At 41.2% G+C, this 14068-nt stretch overlaps 1 protein-coding gene across 1 annotated transcript; it reads left to right on the plus strand.

Moving 5' to 3' along the window:
- Nucleotides 1-6825: 6825 nt before the first annotated feature.
- Nucleotides 6826-13601, plus strand: LOC311147423 (deoxyribonuclease gamma-like). The gene is made up of 9 exons (XM_084184125.1): nucleotides 6826-6928; nucleotides 8030-8190; nucleotides 10668-10768; nucleotides 11044-11133; nucleotides 11463-11575; nucleotides 11653-11765; nucleotides 11942-12099; nucleotides 12234-12330; nucleotides 12518-13601. The coding sequence occupies exons 2-9, from the start codon at nucleotides 8044-8046 to the stop codon at nucleotides 12668-12670; spliced, it is 972 nt and encodes a 323-aa protein (XP_084040251.1). The 5' UTR covers nucleotides 6826-6928; nucleotides 8030-8043; the 3' UTR covers nucleotides 12671-13601.
- The last annotated feature ends 467 nt before the right edge of the window (nucleotides 13602-14068 follow it).

Here is a 14068-nt window from a genome sequence, read left to right on the forward strand (position 1 = left end):
GGGATTGGGTATTAAAATCACGCCATACTATGTCATATAGGATATAAATACCATGTCTTGAACAAGGGGGAGAAAGAATAGCGAATTACAGAATTGGCTCCTGCTGTTCTTCAGATATCTGCAGGTATCTGTAAATCTGACGCTGAAACTCTTTGTTATAATAAACCTTTATAAACAAAGTACAGTGTCGGCGGACTTCTTATCATCACGGCATTATCAGCAAAGTTTGTCTTTTCACCACATCTCCTATAAGTTTCTCGTTTGGTTAGTCTTGTGTTGTGTGTTATTGTCTGCCTGTCGATAGGAGCTGCGAGTTTTCGCTCTGTTTGTTTGTTTGGTGTTTTTACACACAGTTTGCGTAATCGCTCGCCTCTGTTTGTTTTCGAGGCCGTGTATTGTATTTTTGTCACATTTGACTAGTAAAGTCTGTTGGACGAAGCCTCTGTGTCCTGCGCCTGACTCCTACACCACATCCACGTCAGTTCGTTTTGACATAAATTACTTCTATGCTCACTTCGAGGCAAGTAACACTGAAACATGCATGAGAGCATCAGCTGTTCCGGACGACTGTGTGATCACCCTCTCCGTAGCCGATGTGAGTAACATTCACAAGGCCGCAAGGCCAGACGGATTACCAGGACGTGTACTCCGAGCATGCACTGACCAACTGGCAAGTGTCTTCACTGACATTTTCAACCTCTCCCTGTCTGAGTCTGTAATACCAACATGTTTCAAGCAGACCACCATAGTCCCTGTGCCCAAGAACACTAAGGTAACCTGCCTAAATGACTACCGACCCGTAGCACTCACATCTGTAGCCATGAAGTGCTTTGAAAGGCTGGTCATGGCTCACATCAACACCATTATCCCAGAAACCCTAGACCCACTCCAATTTGCATACCGCGCCAACAGATCCACAGATGATGCAATCTCTATTGCGCTCCACACTGCCCTTTCACACCTGGACAAAAGGAACACCTATGTGAGAATGCTATTAATTGACTACAGCTCAGCGTTCAACACCATAGTGCCCTCAAAGCTCATCACTAAGCTAAGGACCCTGGGACTAAACACCTCCCTCTACAACTGGATCCTGGACTTCCTGACGGGCCGCCCCCAGGTGGTAAGGGTAGGTAACAACACATCCGCCACGCTGATCCTCAACACGGAGGCCCCTCAGGGGTGCGTGCTCAGTCCCCTCCTGTACTCCCTGTTCACTCATGACTGCATGGCCAGGCACGACTCCAACACCATCATTAAGTTTGCCGATTACACAACAGTGGTAGGCCCGATCACCGACAACGACAAGACAGCCTATAGGGAGGAGGTCAGAGACCTGGTCGTGTGGTGCCAGGACAACAACCTCTCCCTCAACGTGATCAAGACAAAGGTTTGATGATTGTGGATTACAGGAAAAAGAAGAGGACCGAGCACGCCCCCATTCTCATTGACGTGGCTGTAGTGGAGCATGTTGAGCGCTTCAAATTCCTTAGTGTCCACATCCCCAACAAACTAACATGGTCCAAGCACACCAAGACAGTCATGAAGAGGGCACGACAAAACCTATTTCCCCAAAGAAGATTTGGCATGGGTCCTCAGATCCTCAAAAGGTTCTACAGCTGAACCATTGAGAGCATCCTGACTGGTTGCATCACTGCCTGGTATGGCAACTGCTTGGCCTCCGACCGCAAGGCACTACAGAGGGTAGTGTGTACGGCCCAGTACATCACTGGGGCCAAGCTTCCTGCCATCCAGGACCTCTATACCAGGAGGTGTCAGAGGAAGGCCCTATAAATTGTCAAAGATTCCAGCACATTGACTCGGTACCGGTACCCCCTGTATATAGCCTCGCTAGTGTTATTTTTACTGCTGCTCTTTAATTATTTGTTACTTTTATTTCGTATTATTTTATATTGTATTTCTTTGGTATTCTTTCTTAAAACTGAATTGTTGGTTAAGGGCTTGTAAGTAAGCATTTAACTGTAAGGTCTACACCTGTTGTGTTTGTCGCATGTGACAAATAACATTTGATTTGATTTGATTTTATGCCAGGTCAGCATGTGGGAGAAGTCGGAGCCCAGGGATGATAGACACATTTCCACTAGTAATTACCAGTAGGAGTGGCGTTCAAGTGGATTTTTCCCAGACATATGTGGTAAATCTCCCGAGTGGCGCAGTGGTCTAAGGCACTGCGGTGCTAGCTGTGCCACTAGAGATCCTGGTTCGAATCCAGGCTCTGTCGTAGCCGGCTGCGACCGGGAGACCCATGGGGTGGCACACAATTGGCCCAGCATCGTCCAGGGTAGGGGAGGGAATGGCCGGCAGGAATGTAGCTCAGTTGGTAGAGCATGGCGTTTGCAACGCCAGGGTTGTGGGTTCATTTCCCACGGGGGCCAGTATGAAAAAATAAAAAATAATGTATGCACTCACTAACTGTAAGTCACTCTGGATAAGTGCGTCTGCTAAATGACTAAAATGTAAATACCACCTTCCCACTTGGTTATGAACGCAGCATACATACCAGCATACAATTGGGAAAAATCCACATGAACCCCCCTCCAACTGGTAATTACTACTATAATAGGAAACTCGTCTATCATGCTGCATTCATAACCAAGTGGGAAGGTGGTAATTACCAGTTGTGAAGTCGTAAATACCAGTTGGGTGTGTTCATGTTTTGAACTGGGAAATACCATCAAACATGGAGGTCATTAGAATGCTTGTGATTGTTTTGCTCTTTTTTGCCCATAAATAGTATATCCAGAGCTGCTTTCACTTTCTAAATCGAAAGGAAGATGAACAGAATCAATTTTGTATCAACAATTTTGTATTTAGTTCTTACCATAAACAACAACTGCTGCCGCCATGCTTGCTGTCTTGTTTGTTGAAAAATGAAGTCAGAGAGGTGCAAGTGGAAAACTCAGCACACTGGGATGATAGGCGACCCAGCTAGCACATTTCTTTCCTTGGAAGTTGTGGGAACATATGTTTTTGGTTTCACATTGGTTGGGAACATTCATTTTTTAGGTTGCAGGGAGGTTCTGAGAACATTTTACTCTGGTTCCTTGAAAGTTTTTGTGGGAGGTTTTATTAACGCTTTGAGAACAGAAATGATAGGTTATTTGGAGGTTTTTTAATGACTTCCTTAAGACTTTTAATAACACTGCTAGCTTATTTGGGGTTAACTTTTTTTAACCAAGCACAGATAGGACACATGAAAATTCATTTCCTGTAACACATATATTTTTTATTGTGGCACAGCATCAGTGAGATTCAAACCTATAATCTTCTGTTCTCTATCCATGGAATTAGTCCACTGGGCCACAAGGATGGAGCTAGCGTACCATGTTTTTTCATGCATACAAAGCTATTCACGGACCCCGTTTCAAAAGAAATAAACACTCATTAATATCAGGTGTGGCCAATTAGTGGACGCGGCCAACACACCAGAACACACTTAACAAGAAAGAGGATAGAGAGAGTTTTGTTGATGCTGGGAACGGAATGTATGTTTTTAAATAACATTCTTAGAACGTTCTCTGAACGTTACTAAAGTTTTTCTGTGATTTTTATGGAAAGCTGTCTTAACGTCCTTGGAACAATTTGAGAACATGACTTTAAATAGAACCATGAGGAAACCTGTAGGAAATGTTACGCTGAAGTACTGAAATTCCCAAAGAAGAACGTTGTTTCTTAACATTATTTGAACAATTTGAGAACATTCCCAATGTCAAACCAGCTGGAGAACGTTCCTAGAACATTATCAACATTTTTATTTAACCTCTACGGGATCAGTGTCCCGTATACGGGACGGTTGAGCTAACGTGCGCTAATGTGATTAGCAAGACTGTTGTAAGTAACAGCAAACTTTCCAGGACATAGACATGTCTTATATGGGCAGAAAGCTTAAATTCTTGTTAATCTAACTGCACTGTCCAATTTACAGTAGCTATTACAGTGAAAAATACCATGCTATTGTTTGAGGAGAGTGCACAACAACAAAACACTTATCACGGCAACTGGTTTGATACATTCCCCTCTGAAGGTAAATAATGTACTTACATTCAGTAATCTTGCTCTGATTTGTCATCCTAAGGGTCCCAAAGATAAAATGTAGCATAGTTTTGTTTGATAAAATAATTTGTTATATTCAAATGTAGGAACTGGGTTCTACAGTTTGAACCCCTGCTATCTCTGGCTCCACACCCACCCCGCCCGGCCACCTACAGTTGAAGTCGGAAATGTACATACACCTTAGCCAAATACATTTAAACTCCGTTTTTCACAATTCCTGACTTTTAATCCTAGTACGAATTCCCTGTTTTAGGTCAGTTAGGATCACCACTATATTTTAAGAATGTGAAATGTCAGAATAATAGTAGAGAGAATGATTTATTTCAGCTTTTATGTCTTTCATCACATTCCCAGTGGGTCAGAAGTTTACATACACTCAATTAGTATTTGGTAGCATTGCCTTTAAATTGTTTAACTTGGGTCATACGTTTCAGGTAGCCTTCCACAAGCGTCCCACAATAAGTTGGGTGAATTTTGGCCCATTCCTCCAGACAGAGTTGGTGTAACTGAGTCAGGTTTGTAGGCCTCCTTGCTCGCACACGCTTTTTCAGTTCTGCCCACACATTTTCTATAGGATTGAGGTCAGGGATTTGTGATGGCCACTCCAATACCTTGACTTTGTTGTCCTTAAGCCATTTTGCCACAACTTTGGAAGTATGCTTGGGGTCATTGTCCATTTGGAAGACCCATTTGCGACCAAGCTTTAACTTCCTGACTGATGTCTTGAGATGTTGCTTCAATATATCCACATAATTTTCCTTCTTCGTGATGCAATCTATTTTGTGAAGTGCACCAGTCCCTCCTGCAGCAAAGCACCCCCACAGCATGACGCTGCCACCCCCGTGCTTCACGGTTGGGATGGTGTTCTTCGGCTTGCAAGCGTTCCCCTTTTTCCTCCAAACATAACGATTGTCATTATGGCCAAACAGTTCTATTTTTGTTTCATCAGACCAGAGGACATTTCTCCAAAAAGTACGATCTTTGTCCGCATGTGCAGTTGCAAACCGTAGTCTGGCTTTTTTATGGCGGTTTTGGAGCAGTGGCTTCTTCCTTGCTGAGCGGCCTTTCAAGTTATGTCGATATAGAACTCGTTTTACTGTGGATATAGATACTTTTGTACCTGTTTCCTCCAGCATCTTCACAAGGTCCTTTGCTGTTGTTCTGGGATTGATTTGCACTTTTCGCACCAAAGTACGTTAATCTCTAGGAGACAGAACGCGTCTCCTTCCTGAGCGGTATGACGGCTGCGTGGTCCCATGGTGTTTATACTTCCGTACTATTGTTTGTACAGATGAACGTGGTACCTTCAGGCATTTGGAAATTGCCTCCAAGGATGAACCAGACTTGTGGAGGTCTACCATTTTTTTTCCAGAGGTCTTGGCTGATTTCTTTTGATTTTCCCATGATGTCAAGCAAAGAGGCACTGAGTTTGAAGGTAGGCCTTGAAATACATCCACAGGTACACCTCCAATTGACTCAAAGGATGTCAATTAGCTTATCAGAAGCTTCTAAAGCCATGACATCATTTTCTGGAATTTTCCAAGCTGTTTAAAGGCACAGTCAACTTAGTGTATGTAAACTTCTGACCCACTGGAATTGTGATACAGTGAATTATAAGTGAAATAATATGTCTGTAAACATTTGTTGGAAAAATTACTTGTCATGCAGTGTATAAGCTAATGATGCATCATGTATGACATTCCTGGGAGTGTGTAAACTTACATTTTGTATTACCATATCATTTTTGTATGTTCTCTATAGTTATGTACTAGAAAATGTATCAATTGACCAATTCGGCACATTTGGGCAGACTTCATACAAAATAGTCAGGGTATTGCAATGGTTCACTGGATCAATCTGAAACTTTGCACACCCACGGCTGCCATCTAGTGGGCAAAATCTAAATTGCGCCTAAACTGCAATTTTACATTTACATTTTAGTCTATTGTGGCCTTTCTCTTGCGTTTCAAAGATGATGGAACAAAAAAAACAAAAAAAAATACTTTTTTTTTGTTTGTATTATCTTTTACCAGATCTAATGTGTTATATTCTCCTACATTAATTTCACATTTCCACAAACTTCAAAGTGTTTCCTTTAAAATAGTATCAAGAATATGCATATCCTTGCTTCAGGTCCTGAGCTACAGGCAGTTAGATTTGGGTATGTCATTTTAGGCCGAAATTGAAAAAAAAGGGTCCGATCCTTAAGAGGTTAAGCAGACCGGAACTGTGACCATTGTTCATGATTAAACATATTTGAAAAGTGGTCATAACTGACTCAGATCTGTGTAGTTTGTTCACTCTCTGCTTTCTGTTACCCCTGAGAGACCTTTAAAAAAATAAAAAAATACAGGTAGATTCCAGCTTCACACAAACAAAAAGAGGAGGTGGGACATACCTGACAGGAAGATGTGTTGAAAGTGTGGTGAAAACCATAGAGAATGATAGAGGCCTCTAGTGGCCAAAAGGGTGTTAGCATGGGCAGCGCCATTGAGGGCTTCCACCATTTTAACGTAGTCAACTGAGTGGGACTTCCAACTTCATTGGCTGATCCCTCCTGGTGACCCGGTTGGAGTCATGTCCAACAGGGTCATCAGGAGGGATTAGCCAATTTTGAAGAAGAAAGTGGACTACTTCAAAATGGAGATTGCTTCAATGGCGCTGTCCATGTTGTCACGGACACTATAATAGCACAGATACAAAGATGAGGCCTCTATCTATCTCTATGGGTGAAAACGGATTACCCAATCTACACACAGTGACAGCCATTGGGGAGTTTGGGCAAGGTGTGTAAAGATTAGCCTAATATAACACCTGGGTGTGCCTGGTATTTACCAAATTCACATCAAAGAAGGTAGGCTAATGCTATTCTCTGTAAAAAATATTTTATCTTCACCTTGCTCACCAGAAGCTTCTAAATGTTCGTCTGATTCAATGCCTTTGTGTATTGTACAAACACTATCATGGAGACGATTGCTCTTTTTGAGTCTGCATTTGACTGTAGGCTTTTGAGTCTCAGCTGTATGCTGTGGTTAGTCAATTTTCCTCTGGTGGGATTGTTTAAAGAAACAATTATTGAATTGATCAGACTTATATCTAAATTTAATCAGGGCCATGTTGGGTATGTTTGATTTGGTAAACACTTCCTCTGGAATGTTCGTCATTTCTAGAGGTTTCCCCTGACCTTGTAACACAACGATCATATTGGGACTCTAGGTTGTTGAATCCAAGCTTCTGTTTTCAACTTTAACAATGACTTCCCAACTGCAGAAACAGCCTGGAGTGGAATTCTACCACCAGTATACTGTGTCAGGGCTGGGCTAGGGCTTATTCAGAAAGCAGGACAGCTGGTTGGATTGGTGTGCTTCCTCTCCATTGTTCAACAACACTGTCAAATGTGACTGAACACGGAAGGACACAGTTTCTCTTTCCAACAGGTCAATTTCAAACTGATTGTATCACTATTATGGAATCACTGTCAATAGCGGAGCACAGCAATAAACGGTTTGCTTCTCTAACAAAGACTAGTTAATACATTGCTTGAGTGAAGCTTAATTTGAGGATTGTGAATGATTTACCTGTGTGAACAACTAATTCAGATTGACATTCACTCACTACCCTGGAGTTGACAAACACATTGATAATGCAGGACACAGCTCCAAATGAGTAACTGACATTCAAGAAAAACTAGTTTAGGGTTTATATTGCAGAGCTGTTTACACACAACTGTGTCGCAGTCCTGAATGAAATCATGGACTCATTAATTCCTTCACAGGGTGCCACAACTGTTACCTAGCAGGTATTACATTAGGAATCTGTTTTTCCTTGTTTTTCTTTTAACAGAAAAGTTGGTGATGAACTGTGATCTGAGTGATTACCATTTTAATGACTCACAATGTATAGTAAAAAATGAATATGTGGATGCCCAGTAATCTCACGTCTTTTCTGTTAACAGCGATCAGCTCAGTCATGAGTTGCCCCTCTCCTCTCCTCCTCTCCCTCCTTCTCATTGGTATTTATGGGCAATGTTCAGGATTTAAGATATGTGCCTTCAACATCCAGAACTTCGATGCCACCAAATCAGCCAACTACAGGGTGATGCACACTCTGACCAAGGTGACTCTTGTTGTCTTTTCAGAATCATACTGGCTTACAAGAAGGGAACTGTTGCTTTTAGGGAAGAGTGGCTCAAAATAAGAACTACGCTTTTGTATAATTTCAGCCAGTAGCTTTGAAAGTAGTGCTCACACGCCAAAACGGGTCCCCCGTAAATTGTGCACAGTTTTGTAGGAAATTCTTAGTGAGCGACCTTGACCAAGATGACTCGGGTGGAGAACTGTTTTCTAGAAGGACTGAATTCCGTTTTCGATCTGTACTTAAATTATTTTGTATAACTTTCTATATGTATTTAGTACTTTTTATATAGTTGTGGTCTGCTTTTTGTTTTGTATTTACAGTATAGTGGTGTCCTGTGTATCATTCCAAAGTAGTTACATGTTGTATATATTTCACATTAGTTTGCTGGTATAAGTTGGATATATTCAGTGTAACTTTGGAGAGGCCACCAAATTGCCATTGTTACTTTGTCTCTAAAATTGATAAAAAATTTTATTTTCCTCATCAATCTACATACAATACCACATAATGACAAAGCAAAAAAAGGTTTTTAGAAATGTTTGCACATTTATTAAACATAAAACTATCACATTTACATAAGTATTCAGACCCTTTACTCAGTACTTTGTTGAAGCACCTTTGGTAGCGATTACAGCCTCGAGTCTTATTGGGTATGACGCTACAAGCTTGGCACACCTGTATTTGGAGTTTCTCCCATTCTTCTCTGCAGATCCTCTCAAGCTCTGTCAGGTTGGATGGGGAGCGTCACTGCACAGCTATTTTCAGGTCTCTCCAGAGATGTTTGATCGGGTTCAAGTCTGGGTTCTGGCTGGGCCATTCAAGGACATTCAAAGACTTGTCCCGAAGCCACTCCTGCGTTGTCTTGGGTGTGTGCTTAAGATCGTTGTCCTGTTGGAAGGTGAACCTTCGCTCCAGTCTGAGGTCCTGAGTGCTCTGGAGCAGGTTTTCATCAAGGATATCTGTACTTTGCTCTGTTCATCTTTCCCTCGATCCTGACTAGTCTCCCAGTCCCTGCCGCTGAAAAACATCCCCACAGCATGATGCTTCCACCAGCATGCTTCACCATAGGGATGGTGCGAGGTTTCCTCCAGACGTGACGCTTGGCATTCAGGCCAAAGAGTTCAATCTTGGTTTCATCAGTCCAGAGAATGTTGTTTGTCATGGTCTGAGAGTCTTTAGGTGCCTTTTGGCGGGCTGTCATGTGCCTTTTACTGAGGAGTGGCTTCCGTCTGGCCACTCTACCATAAAGTCCTGATTGGTGGAGTGCGCAGAGATGGTTGTCCTTCTGGAAGGTTCTCCCATCTCCACAGAGGAACTCTAGAGCTCTGTCTGTGACCATTGGGTTCTTGGTCACCTCCCTGACCAAGGCCCTTCTCCCCTGATTGCTCAGTTTGGCCGGGCGGCCAACTCTAGGAAGAGTCTTGGTGGTTCCAAACTTCTTCCATTTAAGAATGATGGAGGCCACTGTGTTCTTGGGGGACCTTCAATGCTGCAGAAATGTTGTACCCTTCCCCAGATCTGTACCTCGACACAAGATTAGATTAAGGTTGTAACGTGACAAAATGTGGAGAAATGTCAAGGGGTCTGAATACTTTCCGAATGCACTGTATATCCATTACAATTATGCTGATTTCGACTGGCTGTCTTATCCCGACTCCCGACACGTTCATTACAATGCAACAGCTAGAGATCGAATTTGAATATTGAAACAATATTGCAAATGTCGGAGAGACTGACAGCAATTGTATTTATTTATACAAATCTCCGATGTTGAACACTAAATGTTAGTCTAAATGCTTTTTATAGTGGAGATCTAGTTTATAAATTGCCTGGCTAGGCTGAGACCGTGGATTGCGCAGTCAGATTGAACAGAGTAAATAGGCATTTTAACGACATAGCTTTAGCCGGTGGTAATTTGTGGAATAGACACCAGCTGGAATACGGTTTTAACCAATCAGCATTCAGGATTAGAGTCACCTGTTGTATTACCTGCTGTAGACAACTAGCTAGCCATGTGCTTTTTTTCTCATGACCAAAACATGCAGTTTTATTTTTAGCTGATATGGGAATGTTTTAGGTTACACCGGCAAGTATCCAAATATTTGCCAGGTTATTTTTTCATTATGAATATTTCTGTAGCTAGCTTTCTGTGTTTTTAGCCAGGCTAAAGCCAGGTTGCCACCTAGCTGCTACTACTAGCAAGGGAAGGCGACTCTTCCTTGCTTTCACAAAATGAAAATACAAAAATAAAAACTTTGCTATCGCCCCCTTGTGAATGGGACCGATGAGGATATCATGTTACCAAAAAGGTGTCCACTATTCCAAAAATCCCACTTCACCCGCATGCATGTAGATCAACGGAGTGAAGCTTGTAGTAACCTTTAATCCACAACTATATAATATAGGTATCTTTCAGTGATTGTTTGACATTCCTGTTCTGACCTTGTTGTCCACAGATTGTGTCTCGTTGTGACATCTGTCTCCTTCAGGAGGTAAAAGACCTACAGGGCAAAGCCACCAAAGCTCTGTTGGGGAGGCTCAACAGATACAGTACCAAGTACAGTAGAATCTATATACTGTAACAAGTATCTAATACTCTACATTTTAATCATTTAGCAGACCAGATGCACCGTTCAATCATGCATGCTATATATATATATATTTTATTATTGTTGTTTTATTATCTTTATGATTGTTTTTGCCCCCTGTAAAGTGTTGAGGCTTTTGTTAAATGCACTTAAATTCTTATTTGATTATACAGAATCATTATTTATGCTTGACTTTGTTTCACTTAATTTATGGACTCAGACCCCTTTGTTCATTCCGTCTTAGATATGATGACAACTATCACTATAAATATGTTGCCAGTGGAGGTCTGGGGCGAACACCTGAAGACCAGGAGCAGTATGTCTATCTGTACCGGTAAGGGACACCATTATTTTACATGATATATTTTAATCCCCGAGCTGACTAGGTGAAAGATCTTTCAATGGGCCCTTGAGTAAGGCCCTTAACCCTAATTGCTAATGTAAGTCGCTCTGGATAAGTGTCTGCTAAATGACAAAAATATGTATGTATTTCAGAGCTCTTACTTCACATAAATTTATAAATACTATTCTCATGACGTAAGCTTGCAATCATTTAAAACATCCTAAATATGCTGCCTCCCCTGTCCAACCCTTGAAATATCGGGCACCCTGCTTGACTTTAAGCCCAAGTGAATGATGCTATAACTAACCGCTTCTCCACAGGAATGAGACTGTAAAGTTGACAGATCGGTACCAGTACGCTGACAAAAAGGAGGGGGGTGTGGATGCTTTCTCCAGAGACCCCTTTGTTGTTAGATTTCAAGCCAAGGAAACAGGTTGGTTATTTTTAAGTTCATGAGAATTGAAATTCAATGTGTATTGTTTTGATAACTAATGATCTTCCTCTGAACAGTGATAGGAGACTTTGCTCTGATCCCACTGCACACTACGGCCTCTGACGCAATCAAGGAGATTGACAAGCTCTACGATGTCTTTGAGGAAATCAAAATGAAGTGGAATACTGAGGTGAGGCATGACAAGACTGGGAGAACAATTTAAACTACCTGTTGGTGTTTTTTGTTGTTTGGTTCTTTTTCATAATAAAGTGTGCCAGTAAGATGAATGCAGTTACTGTTTTATCTTTTATGCTATATGATTCACATATCTAACTTTCACCAATGTAATGCCACTCTGTCCCATAGAAAGTGATGTTCCTTGGAGCCTTCAATGCTGGTTGTGGGCACATCACAAGGCAGGACAAGGCAAACATCAGACTGTTCTCAAACCCTGGATTCTTCTGGTTGATCGGGGACAAGGTGGACACCACTGCTGGAGACCTCACCAGCTGTGCCTATGACAGGTGGGTGGAAATTAGAAAATGAGCTACACTGAAATTATACATTCTTTGAATGAGGGAATTTTGATTATAGACCATCTGCATTGATGGATCCAATAACATATTGCTCTGTTTAATTGACACTTTGTTTTTCTTAGGATTGTGGTACACGGACAGCCCTTCCTGAAGGCCATCAAACCTTATTCAGCTCGGGTCTTCAACATCGCCAAGGAGTATAAACTCTCAAAGGAAAGGGTAATACTCTTTTCTCTTTACAAACATTATTTAATGTTTTTTTTTTTGCCTTTCAAATCCTTTTCCATCTCCAAAAAAGCCCCAGGAGAAGCTGTAACATGCCAGACATGCCAAAGTTGTCTTTTTTATGTCTGTTTCCTCTGTCATAGATATCATGACACAGAATAAACTCAGTTCGTCATTTCAGGTTCTGGAAGTGAGTGACCACTTCCCTGTGGAGGTGGAGCTGAAGACTAAATCGTCAGGGCAGCTTCAAGCTCAGGTTCAGCCTCTCCTCCTAATCGCCGTCTCTGTCATCACCTACGTCCTGCACATCTTACCTTCGACCAGTGTGGTGTGAGGAGGACTGAGGGCCTTCTCAGGAGTATGGACCATAGAAATAGAATTCATTCTAATTCTATGGTATTGACATCTAAAACTTCCACGAGCAGCTGGTCCTCTCATGCAGGGGTTCACAAACCTCTCTTTGGGGACACCTAGATGCTTTACAATTTTGTTCTAGCCCTGAACTAGCTAACCTGATCAATCTAATCAAGGTCTTGATGAGTATGAAAAATGTATGCACTCACTAACTGTAAGTTGCTCTGGATAAGAGCGTCTGCTAAATGACTAAAATGTAAATGTAAATTAGCTGACAAGTTTAATCAGGTGTGCTAGCTCTGGAATATATCAAATATAGGGAACTGCTGGGGGTCTCCGAGAAGAGGTTTGAGAACCACTGCTCTAATGCACAGTGATGATTCCATCTTTGGCTGGTCCCCTTGAGATTGCATGAAGATTGAAGACATTTAGAGGCAGCAACATTATCACTACACAAGTTAGTTGACGGCATAATGTCCCTCATCTCCTCTTTCCCAACATATCTATGAATTTGCTCTGGTGTTGGGTTGCTGATCCCAATTTGCTCTGACATCTGGTTTCAGGTATTTGGCTCTTAATATCTTGAATGGAAGGCTACAGCTTTCTGAAGCCCCCACTTCTGTCAATAATCTTTGTTTTTAATAACATTAAATGTTATACTTTGTAAATGAATGGTTGTAAATATTTCAAGTTACATTTTATAGGTTAAGACATTCTATGATAATGTGGTTTCAACATTGTCACTAAATGTGTTTAAAATGTTCAATGCCTGTACTGTACATATTATTTGAATAAAATATTAATTGAAAACTGTAGACTATAATTTACCTAGCTAGGACACTTTTTGAAATGGGATTAGGATGCCTCTGAATTGATCTCTATCAATGAAATAAAAAAATGTATCAGCAAGTTAAAAGAGATCTCCAGAGAATGATGGCCTTTTTATAGATATTTTCAGGAGGATATTGTTGAATTTATATTTAATGTCTTTAAGGAGGCAATTGATTTAGGGGTCCTGCCTGTTTCTATGATAACCAAACAAAGATCCTATGATAGAAAATTGGAGACTAATCACATTAATGAACAATGATGGAAAGATACTTGCATCCATTTTTGCAGAAAGACTTAAAGGTCTTGACAATCATTGATGATACCCAGTCTGGTTTTTATGAAGGGCAGACGTATTTAATAATATCCAACTAGAATTGGACTTGATAGACTACAATGAGCACATTATGGAAGATCGCTTTATTTTATTTGTAGACTTTTACAAGGCTTTTGATACAGTTCTATTTTCTTTTTGAGACTTCAATTTTTTGGTTTTGGTCAATATTTTCAAAGTGTAATTAAGACAATTAATAATAGTAACAGCTCTGTT

The sequence above is a fragment of the Coregonus lavaretus genome (assembly GCF_964263955.1).
Source record: "Coregonus lavaretus genome assembly, chromosome: 20".
NCBI classification, from domain to species: Eukaryota; Metazoa; Chordata; class Actinopteri; order Salmoniformes; family Salmonidae; genus Coregonus; species Coregonus lavaretus.